The sequence below is a fragment of the Myripristis murdjan genome, chromosome 3 (assembly GCF_902150065.1).
Source record: "Myripristis murdjan chromosome 3, fMyrMur1.1, whole genome shotgun sequence".
Lineage (NCBI taxonomy): Eukaryota > Metazoa > Chordata > Actinopteri > Holocentriformes > Holocentridae > Myripristis > Myripristis murdjan.
Genome location: NC_043982.1, coordinates 7,682,921 through 7,705,658, shown reverse-complemented (window position 1 = coordinate 7,705,658; position 22,738 = coordinate 7,682,921). Strand labels below are relative to the sequence as shown.

The following is a 22,738-nucleotide window of genomic DNA, read 5'->3' as shown; positions in this document are numbered from 1 at the left end:
GCTCCAGCTATTCAATTGGCCAAGAGCAGGTGAAGTTTACACATACGCAAACATGTAAACATTGTGTTTTCATTTCATCAAGGAGGTCAAGGTGTGTGTGTGTGTTTGTGTGTTGGTGGTGGTGGTGGTGGTGGTGGTGGTGTTGGGGGGGGGGGGGGGGGGGGGGGGGGGGGGGGGGGGCTGTAGAGGAATTTGAAACAATTAACTCAGGTACAGAAATTTATGGAAAGGGTTTCTGTGAAGTCTAATGGACTTCAGAGGCAGCCCAAAAGAGCTGTAAGATGCTCTTTCTGCAAAGAAAAGACAATACTTGAAGCTCCAATCATCAAACTATTGCTCGTATATAAAAGCAGTGCCTCATACAATATGACGGCATGGCTGAATTCCAGAGCTGATACACCATCCACAACCTATAGGACAGAATGTCTTTTAAAAGTCTGAACCGTTTCATGTTATAGTTTACAGTTCTATAGTGTTGTATTCAGACCGTTGTTTGCTAATGTCCAGTGGCTGCTGGATTGCTGAGCAGACTGTTTCAGGCAAGCAGGGTCAGCAGTCCCTGCTTGCCTGAAACAGTGTGTTGAAACTGATACTTTAGAGTTCTGAAATTACTGGTTATAATATTCTGGTTGTATTAATAGGAAGGTGTATGTATATGTTATGTAGGTGTATATGCCTGAACAATGCCAAAAGTGTTGGCAGTTCTGTGAGGGAGAATGTACAGAGGCTCCCAGTGGGCTTCATTCAACAGAACAGGAGTGGACCGACTCAGTAGCCTCAGTGATAAAACCACACTCTGGCTTGTTCTCACACAAGATTTGGCATCTCATGAAAAATGACGTTCCCTTGATTCATGCTATACCTACACATTTGAATTGTGCTACACCCACATATTGCTCGCTGCCTAGCCTGCATGAAAACAACATAGGGTTTGGTGACAATTCAGATTTTGTTAGATAAGCTTTTTTTTTTTTTTTTTTATTTTTTTTTTTAAGTCTTAGTTTTCTAGTATAGTTTACAATTCTGATGTTATATTCAGTACTGGACCTCTAAGCAGATATAGATGGAAAATGATGGTTTATCTCACAACAACAAACTTATTTGCATGAGTCAGGATCTCAACCCAAGTTGAGTAAAAGGCAAATGTACATGTCCATCCGTCATTCTCTGTAATGCGCTGGAGTTTCAAATTACTGCATGTTTCAGTCATATGAGCTCTGCCTCCATGTATTATTTTTTGGTAATTGTAAGGACCAATTTTGATGTGCGAACATCTGAAGACACTCATCTCATTCTGTCCTCTGACCTCCAACACAGGTTTCTAGGCACTCATCTTCTTACTTACCTTATATGAATTTGATTGGCATGAATAGTGTGATTTTTCTGATGAATTTAGTTTAGCTAACCCTGTAAAATCAGATAGATTTGAAAATGTAATAAACCCTAGCAATTCATAGAAAATAAAATGAATTTTAAAGAGTCATTCCACACCTTGGTCACATACCTTTATTAATACAAGAAAATTTAGGCCTGTAGCCGAAAATCATTCAGTGATTTTCAAACCACCTCTATTAGTAGTCAAAACACTGTAAAGTATATAGAAAGTGTGTACATGGCCTCGGAAATAGCTCTGGAATACTCACAAATATTATTTTCTTTGCTAGTTTGATGTCACAATTATTATCTAAGTTTGCTGAATTACACAGAAATTTCACTGAAAGTCTCACTAAGCAACAGTTTCTGGAACGAGTCTAACTTAATCATGGGCATATCTCCTACAATATATGACTTATTGTTATTGACTAATTAAATGATTGATTGATGGTGAGCAGGTTATGTCCATCTAGTGAAAAAAATCCAATTAATGTCTATCAATACAATATAACACACATATCCAGGATAGTGTTTCCTCTTTTGATTAAATATTGTGGAGGTAAAACCATATTTGCAGAATGAGTTAGGAAGACACCAGATAAACTATTGCTTTTACACCTCTCTATGGTGTTTTTTAAGTATTAAATTAAAGTACACACCTTTAAATCATGATAATAAAATTTTAAACCCTGTTTGCCTTTTTTTTTTTTTTTAAGATTGAATTCAGTTAGTAATAGAGGGGTGATAATACCTATGGATTGAAGGCTTGTGAAGGACCTTTAGGAGAAGAGAAACAATACATGCAGTGCCTCTATAGGAAATTATGTTTTTTTTATGTTTGTTTGTTTTTTTTAAGTTTGTTTGTTTGTTTTTAATTTTTTGGAACAACAGACTTTCCCCACATCCTCCCCAAGTACCACGAAGCCCCCACAGAGCAATGACCAATGTCAGTCTAACTTCACTGCAGTCCTCTGGTCTGGTCTCTCGCCAGCGCGGAGGAAAAAGTAGTTCCGACATGCAGTTGTGCACAGAGGACCTAGTGCGCGGCTCTCTGTGACTTCGACTGGCTATTCGGATGAGTTGATGAAACGACGGCCCTGTGAAGGTGGTGGAAGTTGTCTCTGACGCCGGCACGTCCTTCAACCGAAACATTTTTGGAGGTTGTTGTGCTGTGCAGTTGAACGTGGCCATGATTTGAGCGGAGCATTGAGAAAGCTGACACAAGCCAAGACGCTTTTTGTGACCCTGACCTCTGCTTTAGAAAAAAAGGGGGAAAAATCAGCTGTGTTGGGATCATATAAACATTAAACAAGGTTATGTGGAATAACTAGATTGTTTTCCATGGTTTGGGTCCATGTTTTACATTAGTGAATAATACATGTATTTATTTGTATTAGTAGCTTTTTTTTTTTTTTTTTATCTTCAATTTCCCCCACCAATATCACTGTTCTATCTTATTCTCCTGTTTCAATTGATAAGTCTCCAGATTATGTAGAATTCTGCTGTCAGGTTATTCATCACGACTTAACACGTATGTTTATAGCGCAAATACTTTTGTCTTTCCACACCAAGGAGTTGTAGATAATATTTAAATTTTTGCTGATTACTTTCAGGAGTTTGCAAGTTGCCTCTGTTTGTGTGGGTTTCCTCCAGATGCTCTGGTTTCCTCCCACAGTCCAGAGACATGCATGAATGCAACCGAAGACTCACATTGTGGCGCATAACAAAGTTCTCATGTGCTCGTAGCACGCTAAAAATATTAACTTCTATGAAAAAAAAATACTAAAATGCTCATATAGTCATTTTCTACAAGAGGAAAAATCCTGACCTGCCAGGGGGGGCGTTTTTCCTGTTCGAGCTACTTCTTTCATCCGTTAATTACACATGATTGATGGTCAAAATCGGAATAATGATCATGATACCATCTACTGAACCTCATATATTTCTTTACAAAGCTGAATCCAGCAGGAAAGGGCAAAAAGTAACAATGTTTTCTTTCAAATGACTGGTAATCACTGTGATGTGGAAAAAGTTGCTGATGCAGAACTGCTGAAAACTAAAAAAAAAAAAAACTAAAAAAAAAAACCTGAAAAAAACTGAAAATAAAAAACTGTTTTTTAAAACACAGAGGAGCTTGGGGGAGTTTTTACTGCAGCTGCCACATAAAGTCATGGTGTGACATGATGATTGTATGCATGTGTATAAGTAACAGTTACAATGGATTTGTTGCTGTGGGGTGCTATTAAAACTGATTTAAAAAAATCTTCTTATAGCCCACTTAAGTGCATTCCTATGATACTTGAAACCATACTTTGAACAGAGGTATGGTGTCAAAACAGAAGATGATTGATTTTAAGTCACCTCATCTCACAAATATTGGGGGGTTTCACTCCCTTCCAGCAGTAACAGGCAGGGAATAAAATCCAGCGTGTGCTGGGTGAAGTGTCCCTTTAAAGGTGACAAAGCAGGACAGGCAGTGGCTCCCGGGGCTGTGTGTGCTGACACCCGCAGCATCTCCTGTGTGTGTGGGACCTCCAATGGGGAAATCATGTCACTGTTGTCGGCGGAGGGATACAATAACCAATTTCATCGTGGTGCTGAGGCTTTTGCAAAGCAAAATGTCTGCCTAAGGGAAACTCGTAACTGATATATATAGAGGATATTTTTTCCAGGTATCGCTGTATAAACCACTATTTCGCTATTTTGAGGCGTACTGACAGAAAACGAGGCTTCTACTGCCACACCCGATCACCCTAGTCGGATTTTTACTGGGAGAAAAGGTAAAATATTCATGAGAGTTTGCCAAGAGCTTTCGGACTGGTGAAAGAAGTTGGGAGTTGAAAAAGCCCAACATTGGGTCTTATAGTCTGGAGCTGAGATTGTGTTTGCCATTTACAACATTTGTTTACTTGTCTTACACCGCTATGTATTTTTGTATTTCACTCGTAAGTATTGCACGGTCGTCTCTACGCTAGTGTCTACATTGAGTAAAAGCGTTGCAGCTGCTTGCAGCTTGTTAGCTATGACCAATCCATACGAATCAGTAACTGCAGCTCGTTAGCCAGCGTTAGCTAGGCAGCCAGTGTTAAGTGACGTGAGGTGCGCTAGCTAACAGCGGACGCTTGCTAACGTTATGCTTGCAGGGACTGCCATACCAAAGTGCTTGAATTAACGCAAGTGATACAAGCCTCGCCATTATTTGCACGAGTCTTTGATCAGCCCACTATTAATGAACGTTAATTTCTCAGAGGAGACATTGTTACTGCCACAATGCGATGCTGCAGGTCTTGGTTGTCACAAGCAGTGCATTCCATTCAGAGCGTCTCCATCCAGGCTCTTTATCTTTCAACAATTCATTGAGCTCAGAAAAAAAAATTAAAGGCGCGTGAGGAAGATGTTTGCACCGTTTGATCAATTAGTATATGACGGCATTGTCAGTGTTTATACACGAAGGGATTCCACAAGCAACTTGAAGTTGTAACTTGTCCGTGACTGTCTTTAGTCCTCATCCATAGGAGATGTTTCTGGCGGCAGTCATTAGCCCCTGTGAGATCAACCAGTAATCAGCAAAGACGAAACCTGATGGACTGTGTTCTTTTGAAGGTTTTTAGATCGTCAGGATGAATCCTCAGCAGCGGATTGCCGCTATTGGAACAGACAAGGAATTAAGTGACTTGCTGGATTTTAGTGCGGTAAGGAGGCTTTCCTCTGTTTTCAGTTTTACCTCTTACCACCATGCAGTTCTGAGGGCGTACAATAATTCAAACCAAATAGGCTTAAGTGCATAATTGATTTACTTGGTGTTAGGGCATTATAGTATTAGTTTCTTGACAGTGATTAGAATTCCATGACTCTGCCTCCTAGAAGATACCCTTTATTTAAAAGATCATGGCCAGCTTTCAGAATGTGCTCTGTTGCAGTTGATATTATGAATGCATTGCTGTTATATTGCAGTTCCTCTAATTGTAGGTGTATGTCTAAAATCTATTTCTTCTTGTAGATGTTCTCTCCACCTGTAAACGGTGGGAAAAACAGGCCTACCACCCTCGGAAGCAGCCAGTTCAGTGCATCAGGTAGGATTTCATCCCAGAAACCTATTTCAATAAACCCTCTGTTATGTAGTCTCTCTTTTATCCCTGTTTGCATGACTCATAAATCTGCTCTTCAAAATCAGTTATGGTTCCTGACTTCTACCTCTGCCTGCTTGGATAGTGTTTGGGTTTATTTATAAATGGAGGATGAAGGAAAAGGGGCTTCATTTTCAGCCTAGCATGTGATTCATTTCCCACCTCTGTGTGATGCTTGTGTGTGTACTGTACACATCTGGTACTTGAAACATGAGCTCTCCACCTGGAATTGTCATGGAGTACTGTTGTAAAGATGTGGAACAAAGAATGGTTTAGGACTTAGACATGTGTAAATGGTTTATTGATCTTGCTGCCATCATGCTGTCCTGTAATTAATGTCAGTCCCTCTTTCTTTTGTTTACCGTCAGAAGCATAAAGTAATCATTCATATTTTTTTTCGCGTTGATCAAGGTGTGTCGTTGAGTGTCAGTGCGGCAAGTGTTCAAGTCTTCCTGGGATGTACCATGAGGTTTCTCTGAGACACATTTCTGATCGGATTATGTAATATACATGCTTGAGTAAGATTCTTTAGTTTTGGACATAAGAAAGATTGAAGTTGTTTGCGAATTGCAGCGTAGCTTAATGGGATTGTGAGCCATCTTCTCCAAGACTTATCCCACATGCTGTGGGCAGTGTTTTTTTTTTTTTTTTTTTTTTTTTGGTCCAAGCAGCAGCTCGGTAATGGCTTGGTCTTGCACATAGTCCTCATATACACACAAATGAAATGGTCCCTTCCCAGAGTAGATGATCTTAACTGGCGGCCTTTTCTCCATGAGCATCTTTAATTGACAAACAAATTTGGGCATAGTTTCTCTTATTATAGCAGGCGTTCAAATTCGCTGCCATTGTGGATCATTTCCTATCTATAAATGTTTCAGGACATTAATCCTGAGCACATCTATTGTTTCATGTTGTACTAGAGAAAGCCAACAATCACGCATTATGTTTTCTGAAAGCATGTTTTGTGTACATCCACAAAGCCTTGTTGTTCTCAGTTATCTGTGAAACGAAGGACAGACATTTAGTGGAAACTGAACAAAAAGACAAATGTAAGAGGAGAGCTGTTACACATGAACTATAGAGGTGTGAGAATGAATTGTAGGAAATGGGATGTTGTGTTTGTGCATCACTTGATTGAAAGAAATGGCAAAGAGTTGTGATGAAGGCAGTGTGGATTTTTAAGGTATACCGGATTGGTGAGGTGCACACATGAATGCGATAATGCATTAATAACAAAAACATGATTATAGTTGTTCTTGTCATTCTTAATTTTTCTTTGAACATGTGCCATTTTTTTTAAATTGCATGTTTCATAAATGGATTGCAGAGGAATAATTATTATGCAGATTTAGATAAGGCTCATTTGAAAAAATATCCTAGAAGAGATTTATAATAGCATGTTCCTTGACCTGAAATGTCACTTGAAGCTTATTTTTAAAGACAATGCACAGAATAAGCCCTCCTTTCCTCCCATCCACGCACACATACAGTAGATACACACACTTAAATCATGCAGACCTCAGTTGCATTGATACCTTTTAGCTACAATAAGCTGATTACACACATATGAAATATGCTAAATTATTGAGAACCATATGGCAAATGTATTTTCTTAACAGTATGCCTGCCGTTATTTTTTGTAATAGTGGAAAATGAAACGATTTCCTCCTCAACCCAGGTTGGTGTCCCATAGCCAGAACACAGCCATGCATGTGGTGTACATAATGAAAATTTTCTCTTCATGAAGGTTTTTGGAAGCTATGAGCAGGGCTCCCAAAACATGATTGCATGCACCAATAAAGCTTTTTTGTTTATGATGCCTCAGTATATACTAGAAACAGCTCCTGTCCCTTCTCAAGAATGTGTTTCATTCAGCAACTGATCTGAGTAAGCTTTACTGTATGCTGTATAATTTAATATATGTATGGTATTGACATCATGTGATCAGTCACCTTTAGTCAGGGACATGCACTCGGTGGCTTCCAAAATAGACCGGCATCAGCATGGTGCTTTTTGTTTGGAACAGAAAAGAAATGGAGACTGTCAGGAGAACTGTCTGTTCGAGCCAAAGCTCATTGTCATGGCAGTGTGTGTTGTCAGGTGACCATGGAGCTTTCCTTTAAAAACGTTGCAAAGTTTGAATGTAGCTGTGTTTTTTTTCAGGTGTGAATGCGGGCAGTTGTTTCTGCCACTTTATACAAACTCAGTTCCTCTTAAGATGGTGTTCTATCATCTCAAACTGTCTCTTACACAAATTTTCTTGTAGAGCCTCAATCAAACACAATACTCACGTTACTCTATTTCAAGTAGGATGGGCGATATAAACTTTAAATAATAACACAATATTTCATGGTAATTTGTGGTAATGATATTCAAGACAATAAAAAGATAATAACGCCAGGGTCTCCCACACAATGACACTGTACATAGGGGGTGGGGTGGAGGGAAGGGGTGGAGGGTAATAGTTGAAAAATACATTAGCGTAGTTTCTTAGTATTTCTTATTTCACCATCTTAATTCTAGTTAATGCTCCACCTTAATTTAGTGTTTTTGCTCTATTTAACCTGCTGACCTTGCTTGCCCTCCCAACCCAAAAAGACACAACTCATGCCCTGAATTTTTTTCACCTGCGATTCCATTTTCAGGTGTTTGCTGTTAATGACAGATCAAAACAGTGGAAAGTAATGTGGTACTGAATGACGCTTCCTTTGTCCATAATCTGTTGTAGTAAGGCATTTAAAGTGCCATGAAGGTAATGAATTTTGATACCCAGTTCTACTAATAATTTGTTTAAAACTGTGTGTCTGGGTGAACGAAAGTGGGGGTGTGATGGTAAACTCATGGTGCTAATGGGAAAACTTGAATGGGTTTAATCATATTTGGGTGGCCATTATTATACCTGGCCTGTGTGGAAAACACTGGACTAATTCCTGGTCAGAGGTTGACGCTGCTCTGTTTGTTGTTGTGGTGAGAAAACGCTGTAGGCCGTGTGGTAGAGTATGCTAATGTATCAGCATGTCATCATGCTGCTGTATTGTTGATATCGTGATATGACACTTTTTTTCTCGTGTACAAATTTATACCGGCATTATCATGAGAAATAATATATGGCACAGCCCTAATTTGAAGCACTCAGTTGATCTCTAGATTTGGAAAGCAAGAATAAAGCCAAAGGAGGTGTTGTGTTGTTTCAGGATCAGGCAATGCATGATCTTTCACAGCATAGAATCACAATAATATCTGAAGAACAGAAAATTATGTTCAGAATTATTGCTGTATAGATACACAAAATCCTGCTCATTTTGCACCAGGATTCCCATGTGTCCTGGAAAATCTGGAAGTTTAAATACTGGTTTCCCCATCATGGAAGAATCAATAAAATGTTGTTTTATTTACATATAAAATGGTTTTTGGGAGTTAAAGAAGTGACTTCTATGAAACATCAGCAGAAATTAATATTTTGATGGTTACAGTGGCAAAATATCACACCTACCAAACCAATGTGAAACCTCAGTTGTGGTTGAAGCCAAAATTTCCCCTTGGACTTCAGTCACATAGGTCGGTCAAGTGTCTGCTCCCCCCTTGTGATCCCTCTTACCATGACAGCTTCTGCTGCAATGTCTTCAGCCATGCCAGCAGCTACATGAGAGGGAGGAGGGAGACCCCTCTAATTTTTCAACTGTTAGTCACTCACATTATCTCCCCTTGCACCATCTCAACAGTAATTTGATTCAGTAGATGAAAAACAGCGCTAAAATGTTTTAATTTGATCAGATTTTGTCCCATGGATTCACTTAACAGGAAGATTGTTGTTGCTTTTGATGTAATATTCACTGGGAATAATGGCGCAGAGCTTGTTGAAAAGAAAAGGCTTGTTAATGAAGACATTTAATGATATTCCTGTGCTGTGTATAAAGTAGATCCCTGGACAGTGCTCTGCCGTTGAGGCACTCTGGGGAGGCTGTAGCTTTGTCCTGTCCTCTGTCCCTTTAAAGGACCGTTCCCTTGTAAAAACACAATTTTTCAACTTTCTGTGCGGTTACGGTGTATTACAGCAATACATTATTGGAAATGATTGAAAATCAGGATTTAATATCACTGAAATTTTTAATCATCTTAGAATTGTTGGAAATCTCATGACATGTTTTACATTAAAAATTGCTGTAAATATCTTTGGTTGTGTTTGTTGTCTCACTTCCTGTAGTCCCAGCAAATGCACCACCCTCTTCATCATGTAGCACCAACCTGTTGTGAATTAGTTTTGAAAAACTAATGATTTTGCATCAAATTCTGCAAAAATTGCTAATCAAACACTGTAGATGGTCACCGCTGTATTATACCACAGTATCAGGCTGTACAAAAGTCCAAGAGGAAAATTAAAACAGCTGGGCTAGGTAGGTTGACATTTGATGCATTCCTACAGTCAGCTCAAATAAACAACTGTATGGAAGAAGCGCCTGCTTTTTATACAGCTTTCATACAAAGCCCATGGGCTGTATCCCCACCCAACATGTCCAGCAGTGTTTACAGTTTACATGTGTGTGACTATGTGCTAGAGGAAGGAAACATGTGGGTGCAGGAAACAAGGATTTTCTTGTGAAAATGAAGGCAAAGACGCTTTTAGTGAATTTATTTCTCTTTGAAGGTGATTTTCCAGCAGTACAAACTGCATTGGTTACTGATTCATTCTTAAAGGAAGCCTCCACAAAATGCCAAAGATTGCATGATTGGATATTACTTGTGTGCGTATGTGATGGTTTGCACATCTGCAGATGAAGTAGCCTTGTAAGCTTTACAGTAAACAAGATATGCATCGCATTTCATCTTCAGAACCAGTGCAGACTTGGCTGTATGGAAAGTTCTGCGGATAAGAGGAGAAAAAAAAGATACGCGGCAATAATTCTTTGCAGACAGATCTTTGCTGTGCTTGACACATCATAAGTATTACCTCCAGTGTCAGGAAAAGAACACTGTTAAAACTCAATTAGAAGCCAAATAAAAGACATAAAGATTTTTTCACATGGGATTTTGTGGGTTGGATCGTTCTTATTTCTGCCAATTGGGCATTAAAGAATGGGCAAAAATTAATTTGTGTTTAGTTATCTTTAGCATGGTTGCCAGTTACTGGAGGGATTTGCACATATGAAATTAAGTGTTCTTTTCACCAAACGAGCACTACATGCCTTTGACTCTCGAATGGATTATAATTTTAGGAGATTTGCAGGGTCTAAATGTATTCTGCAGTTCTTAAGGTGAACTTGAATGTAGGTACAGTGCTCTTGACAAGTAATTGCATAGATAGCGTCATGGTGGTCTTTGACCCTCTAATTCACGTGACAAATTTGCAAAACTGAAAACTGTTTTAAAAAAAGTTATCACTGATGTCAAAATATACTGCTGCACCCTAGAAATTAAGACTATAGTGGTTAAATTCCTCCTCCTCTTCAGCCTGTGTGCTCTTGTGTCTCTGATCCTTGAGGTGGGGGGATGAAGCACCTTCGTAAGTGATTGTGAACATAAAGCGAGTGACTTCCCAGGAAAGAGGTGTGGAAATTGCAGGGAATGAGAGTTTGGATTAATGCATCTGAACTGAAGCAGAGCGAGACTGTCAAGACCCTTCTAGACCCCTCAAAAGGCGTGCCAGAGAAAGATGGATTGGGAAGAAATATCCCAAGTGGCTCTGGCAGAGATTTATAATTTCTTCCTTCTAGCTGTATTGATGAGGGGAATTTGAAGAAGCCATTGGCTCTGAGGTGTAGGATTAGTGGGCGATAATTTTAGTTTTTACTTGACAGGTATACTTTTTCTCTTTTGAAAAGAAGCTTGCTTCAAACGAGCAATAAACCCTGAATGAGAGAGTCAGTGTTTGATTCACTCTTAGTGGAGCACCTCCACTAAGTTTCTCTTGATTAAGACCGAGATTAGCAACTTGGTTGTCTGAATCCGGGCTTTGGGAGATGGATGATGTTTACAAATGCTGATTAAATGGAATCCGTGTACTCTTCGGGATGAATTTTCCTGGTCAGGGTAAAAACCAACCTTGTGATAATGGCCATCAGCATTATTTTCTGTATACCCTGCGAGCTTCATTCTGTTGCAGTGTTGCATTGTTTATCCCTCCTGCTGCTTTGAGGGAGTTTATAGAAGTCCTACACAGCATCTTTAGATTGCATTGAAGTAAAACGTGTATGCTACAATGTATCAATGAAAAGTGACACAGCAAGCTTGTATATTGCCTGCTTTGGAGAATCGCATGTCAGAAGTGTTTCATTAAAGCCTCTGAAACAAATCTGTCCGTCTGCATGCAGAATACCTTCCTGTGTGCTTGCTGAATTGTAGGACCCTAAAGGGCTGGGAGGGTGGGGGGATTTGCAGCTGTTTGCGGATGGCTTGACCTGACAGTGACAGTGAGAAAGAAAGAGACAGTCCTTGTAATAAAGATGCCCTGCACATCTGTCAAGCATCCATTACCACCAGCCTCACCACAGACTTGTAAAAGATTTCCTCTTCTCAATAAGTAAAGATTTCAAGATTAAGTTAAATTTATTGGTCTTTTTTTTTTTTTTTTTTTTTTTAACCTGAGCGCATAATATCGGGACCCATTTCTCATGACAGACTGAAGATACACAGCTGTGGGTAGCTGAAAAAGTATCAAGCAGATCAGTAATGGATGCCTTTTTTTGTTGTTTCCCCCAAATTTAAAAACGTTAATTAATACCCTGTGTGCCTTTTATAAAGTCTCTTCTGGCTAGGTGACCACTGATTGTGTCCAACAGTAACCACCAAGAAGCCCAAACTAAACAGCCCTCCAGGCAATTAAACTGGAGGTCTTGACATTTGTGTGTTTTTTTTCCACTTTAATTTAGTTTTCATCAACAATAATACAATGTATATATATATTCATACAATTACTTTATTTTTCCTTTTTCAGCTCTTTACACAACTTGTACACATTATATTCCCACAAGAAAGCAGCATAATAGTATAACAGAGTGATAATAGTAATTGTTGACTCAAGGTATGATAACATAGGTAAAAGTACAGGTATATTTACTTTGGGGAAGGAATGATGTATGTGTATGTAATGTATACATAGAGGGAGCGTAAAAACAAAAGGTAGATGGAAGGGTCGAACACTATTGGGTAATAACCGTTATTGCATTAATATAGGGCTTTTCTGAGATAAAGGTCCCATACTTTTTGGATCCATGTATTATGTGTGGGAGGATCTGGTTTCAGCCGTCTGGTGGTTATACACTTCAAGGCTGCTGTAATTAATGTATTTAAAAGGTATTTCATGGATGTCTGTCCAAGTCTTTAGGTGTTACAATAATGCAACAATGGAGTCTTGTGGAGTATCCCGTTGGAAAACCTTTCCAAGGGCCTCAAATCCCACTCTCTAACATACACATAGTTGAGGGCATATCCAGAATATGTGAGTGCGATTGACAATGTTTGTTCCACAGTTCCACCAACATGAGGGGGAATGTGTCGGGGCCCATCTTGGCCATTATTTTTGCTGTTGTGAAGAATCTAGTAATGCAGCAGCTGTCTTCTCAAGCACTAACCAGGAGGTGCAAGTCCCCTGTCTGGGCTGGTACAGGTGTTTCACATTCCAGTTAAGGGTAACCACAGCAGGGAGCACCAGCCTGACCAGAGCCAACCTGTGCGCTGGGTGCCAGGGTTTCGTTGTTTTAGGCCGACACCCACAACTAATGAAAACAGCCCTTTCAGCAGCACAGTGTTTTACATGTGCAGGAAAAATGAACCTGCAGCTCTAGGAAGTCCATTCATAAATCTAATAAGGAATGGCAACCGTAAGAAAATAAACTAGTTAGTGATCAGCCATTATTCTTCTAAATCCTTGTCATAATCTGAAAAGGTTCATTTAACCTCAATTTATACACAAAATTAGGTGCTTCTTATAAATTAATGGAACATTTATTTCGTTGTAAGTCTTGTTTTTTAGCTTCTGTTGTGTAGTTCTGAGCAGCCATGTATTCATTAATTGTTTTCTATTTGTCTTACTGCATTGCCGTAAATCAGTGATTTACAGTGAAATAGATTCCAGGTTATTTATCAGAAAGAGATTGAAAAATGCGTAAAATTTTATCTTAGTTTTTCGGGATTTTGATACCTGAATGTGTAGTTATTTTGAAGAGAGGCCCTGAAGTTCTAATCTTCTGAGGCCAAAGTATAACCGATTAGCAGAGTAAGCTTTGATATGTAACGACTGGCCAGAATAGAAAATACAGAATAGTAAAAGATGTTAGTGTCAAGAAAACATACACAGGGAACCTGTGCTAAGATAAATCCATGTTAAACTAGATGGTCCTTTTGATATATCATGTAAATGAACTTTGTTTGGTCTGGAGCCCTAGGGAGCTAACACTGCATTCTGGATGAAGCACTTAGGTAATGATCTCTGTGTCTTAAAAATGGTGCCTGGATATTTCAGATGTCCACTATAGTGCTGAAATCGGTTAATCCATTAGTCTGTTTAATCTATTAATTAATAATTAATCTATTATAATTTATCAATTGTTTTATAAAAGCCTGACATGAGATCTAGTGTTTTGGTGGTTTACGTGCAGACCAACCAGCGCAGAACCAGAAATGTTCGCACAGTTCTTTTGCAGTTCGAGTGACTCCTGAATTGCACCTATTTTTCTCTGCTAGCTTCAACAAATGGTAGTAACAGTAACTGTAAGCTTTTTACCACGGCATGCCGAGGATTGTTTACCAATCTGGTGTTATATCAGAAGAGGCGAGGGCTAGCAAAACGCTTTTGTCTGACGTGGAGCTTTAGCTAGTGATGGCATCAGTTGTGGAGTTTCTCACATCAGCTTTACTACTACAAGCCTCTCTTAGTAAGTGAGCTCTACTGCAATGTCAGTTACAAAAACATTCATTTGTTAAGATATTGTTGCAGTGCTCATAAGAGCCGTAGCCCTTTCACTTTCAACGAATTGGATATTTTTGCTTTGCTGGACAATTGTTTGGTCTCACCAGGGCCAAGACAATATCGTTTCCTGAAAAGGGAAACTCAAGCCCACCCAGCCCTGCTGGAATGAAAAACTCTAGAAAATGCAGCCCCTAAAACTCGATTTTACTCACGTTACTTTCAGGAGCTCTCACATCTTGCTGGATGTTGAAGATAGTGCTCAAGAACAAGAAATAACAAAATTTTTAGATTTTGAGGGTTTTACTATTTATTTAAACTTGCATTACAGGCTGTACATTTGTAGCTAATTGTTTGCCTTTTGTGTCAGTGTATAATGACATTATTGTTGGCTGGCTGTGCAGTGATAGAGAGATGGCACCCTTGAACACTGGTCTGAGATGGTATAGAGAGAGGAGCTGATGGCATTCGTGGGTCACAGAGCTCTAACACTGACAAGCCTTACAGTCGATCTGTAAAAGGCCTCAGTTGGCTGCAACAGTCACATTAGTAATGGCAGAGTATTAAATACTGACTAAAGTTGTATTATCAGGTATCTCTGCTATGAATCAAAATGATTGTATCGCACAAAAATTATGAAACTGACACTGATTAAAAAGCCATTGATAGTAATTTCAAAGAATGGTAGCTGAAGTTGGATTTGAATCGCTGTATTCCTGCTGCTATGAATCAAAATGATTGTATCGCACAAAAATTATGAAACTGACACTGATTAAAAAGCCATTGATAGTAATTTCAAAGAATGGTAGCTGAAGTTGGATTTGAATCGCTGTATTCCTGCTGCTTGTCACACTGACTCTTTGGGTTATACATTGTCTTTGGTGTGGAATCAGAGACGGGCCCACACATTTTCACCGTGTGATTACAGGCTTTTTCGCTCTTTGCTGTACAAAATCCACTTCTGCTTTTGCTGGAGTTGTTTGTTCCACACATGTAAGCTCTGTTGTTTGGATCGTGTGCATAACCATGCGGTCAGATGCGATGGGGAGGCACCTGAGCACAGATAATTACACTTTTAAAAAGTTTTGTTTATTCCTTGCAATATATGCAGTTCCTCGTATTTTTGGATCATACACAGTTGTTTTGAATTTGATGTTGTTTTTTATTTTAAGGTGATTTGAACAAATGATATTGCATCTTATTGAGACAGAATGAAATTACAACTGGGACAATCAATAACTTGGAAAATGTTGATGCTTTAGCTCTTCTGCGATTATGTTTTGTTTTGTGGGGACCTGGGCTGTTTCTGCAGCGCAATATTGCCTCAAACAGGGAGAACAATTCAGGCATCATATGTCTTTACTGACTAGGTCAAATAAATTTGATTTTGAGGATCACATATTGTGTTTGTCATCATATGGCAGATGTTCAAGTTTTGCAATTTGCCTGAAGTTATTGATTTTATTTGTTTATCTATTTTCTCTCGCAGAGTTTTGGAACATAGAGATTTTCTTTCATTTAAAAATGAGTTTTATCAAGTTTGGTGCACAGCTGCTCAGATAGAGCCTGGTCATACATCAATGCCAAATCATGAGGTTGGAGTTGCTGTTTAGTACTTTAAAGTGCAAGTGTAAAGGGATGCACTTTTTGTCCAGTATTTATGTAACATAAAATAAATGACACCATGAAAAATGTCCTTTAGGTCATGAAGTTCTGTTTTTATTAGATTAGTTGCTCTGCTCATTCATTTCTAGTGGAAAAGATGCAAAAAGAAAATGTACTGTAACATATAAAAAAAAAAAATAGCCCACCTAGATAAACATATGCATCTGAAAAAACAACAACATGCTGTCAGCGGTCTTGATGATTGCGTTAGTTTTTACATAATACAGTGAAATGACACAGGAAAGATGGGGTGAAAGAGATGCAGCACCACAGCATTGGCCCACCTTGAATCTAGTCATATCTCTCTTTCTGTACTCATAAGATAGAAAGAGAAAGAGAAAGAGAGAAAGTCTGTGTTCTTGCAGTACGCATGCTGCACTATCTCCGAGTAATCTTGGCTTCTTGACTGAGCTGTGCATCTCCTTCTCTGACAGGTATGGATGAGCGGACCAGCCAAGCGTCTTGGGCCCCAGGTGGCCAGTCCAGTCCCTCCTATGAGTCCTCACGGGTAAGATGGCCCACACATCAAATGCCTCTGAATGGCCTTTCGGCTCCACAGCACATCATTTAACACTCTTAACATCAAAGTGTTATATTCACTATACTTAATTCTCACCTTCTCCCAAGTACCAGTCATGTTGTGTGACCTGTAGCTGACCAGTTTTCCCCTGTACAACCTACATAAACTGCTAATATTCTGATGGGATGTGGAACGGATTGTTTTCTTATTGCATTGGATTGCTTTATCTTTCTTAGAAATATTAAATATTTGTCAGTGGAGGCCAGTGACTGCTGATTTGGAATGTGATAACCCCAATGTAGAGTTTTTCAGCTGTTCAGCAATATAGCTCTTTTTAAATAAACACAATGCCTCAACTTATATTTTGATGGCAAATACTAAAAAAGGAAATTTCAGGATGAAAGTATGTGATTTTTTTTAAATGTTTGGGTAGATCTGAGGTCATAGCAAAAATGTTTTAATGTGTTCTGAGGAAGACTGTTTGTGTAGTCCTGTGGTTGCAGTGCCAATGAGAAACTGGCATGCCATTTAACAGACAATGTGAAGCAGTGAAGTCGACCTCAGTCACTATAAAGGTTTTGTGTTTTTAAAAAAAAAAAAAATCACAACCACTTTGGAGTGCCAAAAAGGGCCTTTTAACCCAATGTGGTCATTCTTTTGATCAAAGCATATCCTGTGTAAAAATAATGATTCATGCACAAATATGAACTTTACATGAAACATTCCTCCCCCAAAATGTCTTTTTATAAAACATAACTTACTGTATCTGCAAACCTAGCCTGAATCCTTTCAAATGATGAATAAGTTCTTTTTGCACTTGGTTTTAACATGCGTTTTGGGATGATCCAAACACAAGTGGATAGGTGGGACTCATCTCCCTTCATACCTGTCTTTATCATGTGTCTCCAGTGTCTTCGCTGAACGCTTGTGTTGGGATTCACTCACTGCCTACATCACTGAGTTCACTACTTCCTTGTCGGGGAAGCATCAGGATGCATTAGCGTTTACAGTACAAATGATAGGTGGTCAAATGCATTCCAGACCACCTCAGCGAGTCAGGTTTGAGTGATCGGATCACAACGTGTCTTTGCGGGCGTTTACATGTGTATTTTGCACTGTCCAATTGGGATCTGATCACCCGAAACGCATCTTAAAACCATGTGTAAACAGGGTTAAAGTTTCATTGCATGGAATTAAAAAAAAAAAAAAGATGACTGATATTTTGCTGAGGAGAAATACACAGTCATATGTGTTTTTACTCATACATGACATCACTGGCATGCAAATCCAACTTGAAACTAGAGGAGTGCACTCAGTAGAGTGCAGATCTCCGCGAGGCATATCTCCCCCTTTCCGGACCATTGGCTTTTTGTGCTGAGCAAAACTCAGGAGAGACTAAGCAGCCAAAAAGCTTTTCAAAAAAACAATTTAAACTACTGTATGATTCAAATATAATACAGTACTGTAAAATATACCGTAAAACTCCCAAAGCCTCTCGAGTTCAGCTGTTTCTTGTTCTCTCTGTATCTGTTTCACTTTATTAAATACATTATACCAGTGGTCTGGAACCTACGGCTTGTGAGTCTTATGGCTTTTGACAAAAAACATATTTCGAAAAGAGCACAAATTCAAAATTCCTTTTTTAAAATTTTTATTTATTTATTTATTTTACAGTTTTTACAGTTTTGAAAGATTAGGCTATGTAACCTATTTTTGCTCCCACTCTGACTCTTTTTTACAGTGTTTTTTCTCTGTGTTTGAACATGGCCATAATAGGATAAAAAATGAGTGAGGTAGACAGTGAATGAAGTGAGGGAGCAGCGTAGTGACCCAGAAGTATGTGAACAGAGAGAGAGAGAGAGGAAGAGAGCAGCGTTGGTCGTGCAAGCTAGACAGTGAATGAAGAGAGAGTGGAAGTAACAAAAGCAAATGTCTTGCAGAGGTGCTGAATCACTGCAACCATGAGAGGTTCTTCATCATACAGTCATAACTGTGCACAAAAAATGAAGGCTAATAGTTTTTAAGACTAACCACTTACACACACACACACACACACACACACACACACACACACACACACACACACACACAATATTTTCATGTTAACCTACATGAGTCATTTAGTCAAAATATGCCAAAGTATTTCAAAAGTCAAGTCAAGTCCTTTTGTGATGTTTTGTGGTTGTTGAAAGCACAGTATGTTGCAGTGCATGTTGGAATTTGTATTATCTGCATTGTAAGCAGTATGGAACCAAGCCAGTTTTAACAGAACATCAAAAGTCATCTCGCAGTGCCGATTATAATTGTGATATAATGTGATATAATCAAGTTTGACATATGTGATGCAAAGTGAGGAATCAGTGTCAAGCAAAGGACAGGATGAATAATGGACAAACGTAAAGATTATTTAATCTTATTAATTATTTAAACAAACCAAGCAATTTAGCCATGGAACGCATAGGTGTTACTGGTTGTGCAACAGAAAGTTCCCGATGTGAGCCAATGCAGTGACATGCCGATGCATTTTTTTAAAAACATGATTTGGCAGAGAAGTGACAGCCCTAAAGGATGATGAGATGAGATGATAGTTTTGAGTTGAAGTGATGCCATAGCTTGCTTGAGGTGTCTACAATGGTGTGGGCTTTTTCTAGTTTTGCATTGGTTCTGCTGAAATGCTAAGTAGCAATGCCAAGTTCCATATGGACAAAGTTAGAATAAAAACAGAAGTAATAAATTGCTTTTACATTCTCTGAAACAGTGTGCACAGTCTGGACACATTCAGTGGTGTCAAAAAAAAGACCATTAATTTAGCTAGTCTCCCACGATGTCTTCACTATTAACAGGAATCAGCTGGGCACATATGGGAGGAAATCCAAAGTGGTCAAGCAGACTAATCTTACTTGTTGCGACCTTGTGTTGCCCTACATGCAGCTACATTTCTGCAGGGGTACACATGAGCTACGGTGGCTCTGCAGGCTACACCAACACCAGGAGTGTCTTGAACCGCAGGCTATAATATGATGGCAGAAGTCTTGGTGTTCTGATTGTAATCCTCTGCCAAGACATGGTTTACACATGCTCAGCATTTTTACACATTACATTTGTCATTCCAACTGGCAACCAGCCACTCTTTGATGTCTGTTATTGAATGCCCTTGTATTATCAAAATTGAAGCATCCAGGGGCAAATGAACCAGCTTACCCTCAGCCATATTTCCAAAAGCAGTTCAAATAGTACAGAATAAAGGGGCATTGCTTTACAGTATGTCCCAGAGATCTGGCACATGTGGACAGTGGAAGAAAAATTACATTGATGCTGAATTTAGGTTGAACTTTGACATTTTCTGTTGCTCAAGAGCTCTTAATTTGTGCTATCTATGACTGTTTTGAAGCTTTAATAGGGGTTTGTGTTTGTTGACAAATTGCCTTGTCCACATTCTAGTGTTGATAGCAAACTGATTTGAATTATTATACTGAAGCTTTGGTGTTATGTTACTGAGACAATTCACAAAGAATAAGAGAATTTAATTGTGCAAATTGGTATTCCCCTTGAACGGTGGAACTTAATGCACGTTGATTTTAGAATTTTCAGTAACAGATTCAGATTTTTTTTTTTTTTTCATTTTTCCCAATGAGTACTTAATTTGGCTTATACTCCCATTGCCTTAGGAAGCTCATGTTTTCAAAGCGCTGAGTCTGATACATTGTAAGAGAATAAAAGAAGAGACTGCTTTTTAAATTGCATTCCTCTATTGTTTTGCTGAAGTGAGAACATCTCTCTGTTTGTGTGAGCAAGTGTGAACAACTCTCCCCCCTGTTTGTTTGTCCCTCACACGTTGGTTGTTCTAGATGCCCTGTATGAATTTCATTTAATGTCAATCTCCTGTCACTTTCTATTAGAATTCAGTTAAATGTCAGAGCTACTCGGGCTGCATTACCTTGTTTATTTCTCTGTGCCCTTCCCGAATGAACATCTACAGGCTATGGTAACATAGGCAGCCTGATTTGAATTATAAGACGGAGACGCTTGAGATATCTTTGCTCCAGGTGCATATAAATGAGTGTTTCTGACATTGCAAGGCACAGCGTCAGCCAGCAGACAGCTGTTTGCACCTCCATAAGGCGTGCACACAAACACTCACACACTCACTCACTCGATACTGTTTCACACGTGCACGCGCAGATACACATACATACACACCCAGAAACAGTATGATTTATGATATTGATTTTAAGCACAATATTATACCCCATGTAGGTAAGATTGTTGAAGAGATGATAATTTCATATAGAGTATTCTACAGTAATCACTTTTGTTTTTAGTTTTGTTCACACAAATTCATTTTTTGTTTTTTTTCTGAGACAGTGTTTATTACACAACTGTCCTCTCCAGTGCACACCACAGCTGGGATAATGCTTTTTAGATGGAGCGGACCATATGAGTGGAGACCAAATTGATTTGGAGAAAAGCAGCATTCCTTCAGATTGCCTGGTTTCCACTCTGTCACACATTTAATGAGATGATTTTAGCCAAAAGAGACAGTGCCAGTTTCTTAAAATCTTCATATTCATCTCAACCCTCTCTGCATGATGATGCTGTCTCGAGTTGCATTTTTTAAAAATTTGCATTCACCCACATTAACAACCAAATAATCCATATATACTAAACCAAATGTATTTGAAAACAGAAACATGTGCCAGACCTGTAAAGGTATAGAACAATGTTTTTTTTTAAACCAAGGTATCAGACTATTTCCTTGAATAGAGGGATATGGACCAACACAAGGATGATAAGACAAAGTACAGATTCAGTGTATTCCCATGGTGTATTAATGGTGATGACATATACACCTAAAACATTTGTTTTTTGAGTAGCTGCTTTCTGGCTCATTGATCATCTGTCTCTACTATGGAGTATACAGTAACATTGGCCTCCTGGGCTGCTAGTTAACATCAGCGCTAAAGCATCAGCAAACACACTGTATCTCACAGAACATCACACACACACGCTATGCTAAATTGTTACATGACAAATGTATCATAAAACCCTGGTGGATTTCTCTGATACAATCTGTTACACATATCATTTGAAAAATAAATACTATACATTCACAGTCAACAATAGGCAGAACTTGTGTCTGTGTAAAGAGTCCACACTATTTGTACACTGGACAAATTACTATTATTGACATTTTTATGACATTAAGAACAAATTGTTATTGCCTGATACTACAATGTAAGACTATTTTGAGGTTTTGGTACCTATAAGCTATCATTGCCATCATGTGTCCATTCAGATAGACTTGCATTAACTTAATCTCAGACATTAATCTCAGTCCTAATTGTGTGTTATACCATCTCCTCCTGAGGTTTCAAGGTTTTGCTTTCAAAGGTTATTAAATAATGTGGGGGTGTCTTGACTGAAGTAGATGTTCTAAAAGCAGGCCATCACATTCATTGATTTCATTAAAATCTACAGTAAAACACTGCTAAAATTATTTTAAAAAATTCTCAACCCTAATATCAGTGCTAGAGCAAAAAGCCATAGTTAAATGTTTGATTTATTTATTGCCAGTTTAAACTCCTTGGGAAGAGTGTCAGAGCATCCCAGTGGCCAGGGGCTAAAAGGTCCCACCACCTTTAGGCATTATGCTGAATTTGGGGATTGTTCAGATTTCTCTACCTGTGGATCTCAGTCTGCTCAGTCTGATGATTTAGACAATAGAAAAAGGTATTGTGCTAATGAAGGCAATCACTAATCACTGGGAACATGCTAAGAATTCTGCAGTGCTAACCGTCAAGTACTTCATCTGATTTTCTACTTTTCCTCTGTTCAAAAAAGGCTCAGGTAACAGAAACATAATTTCTGTTGTTGGGACTGGGTTAGAAAGAAAGGTAATGTATCATGCTTTTAAAAAATGTTTTTTAAAGGTTCCACCAGAAATTGGATTATGTCCGTAGCAATGATTGCTTTTATGTGGTTCCTCAGTTAAGAGTCAAATTCAGTGAAAAAGGAAAACACAGCCTTTTATTTCATTTGTGAATTTCTGTTTTCTATTTTTTTTAATGATGTTTTGCTTAGTATATCTGTTGTATCTGGATCAGAAGAAATCCTCAGTGCTTTATTCTTCAGTCTGTGATGAAGGGAGTT

The 22,738-nt window shown here is 38.7% G+C and overlaps 1 protein-coding gene across 5 annotated transcripts in view; it reads left to right on the top strand.

The window, feature by feature from the left end:
• The window catches only part of tcf12 (transcription factor 12), a 108,917-nt gene that overhangs the window by 3,645 nt on the left and 82,534 nt on the right, over positions 1-22,738 (top strand). For 3 of the 5 annotated variants that reach the window (XM_030078210.1, XM_030078183.1, XM_030078227.1), the window contains exons 1-4: positions 4,001-4,154; positions 4,978-5,066; positions 5,375-5,447; positions 16,503-16,576. In XM_030078210.1, coding sequence (XP_029934070.1) covers positions 4,995-5,066; positions 5,375-5,447; positions 16,503-16,576 — 219 coding nt within the window. In that variant the 5' untranslated portion in view covers positions 4,001-4,154; positions 4,978-4,994. Of the gene's footprint in view, positions 1-4,000; positions 4,155-4,977; positions 5,067-5,374; positions 5,448-16,502; positions 16,577-22,738 lie in introns of those variants that run through there. The other 2 variants (XM_030078201.1, XM_030078192.1) reach the window with 1 other exon arrangement.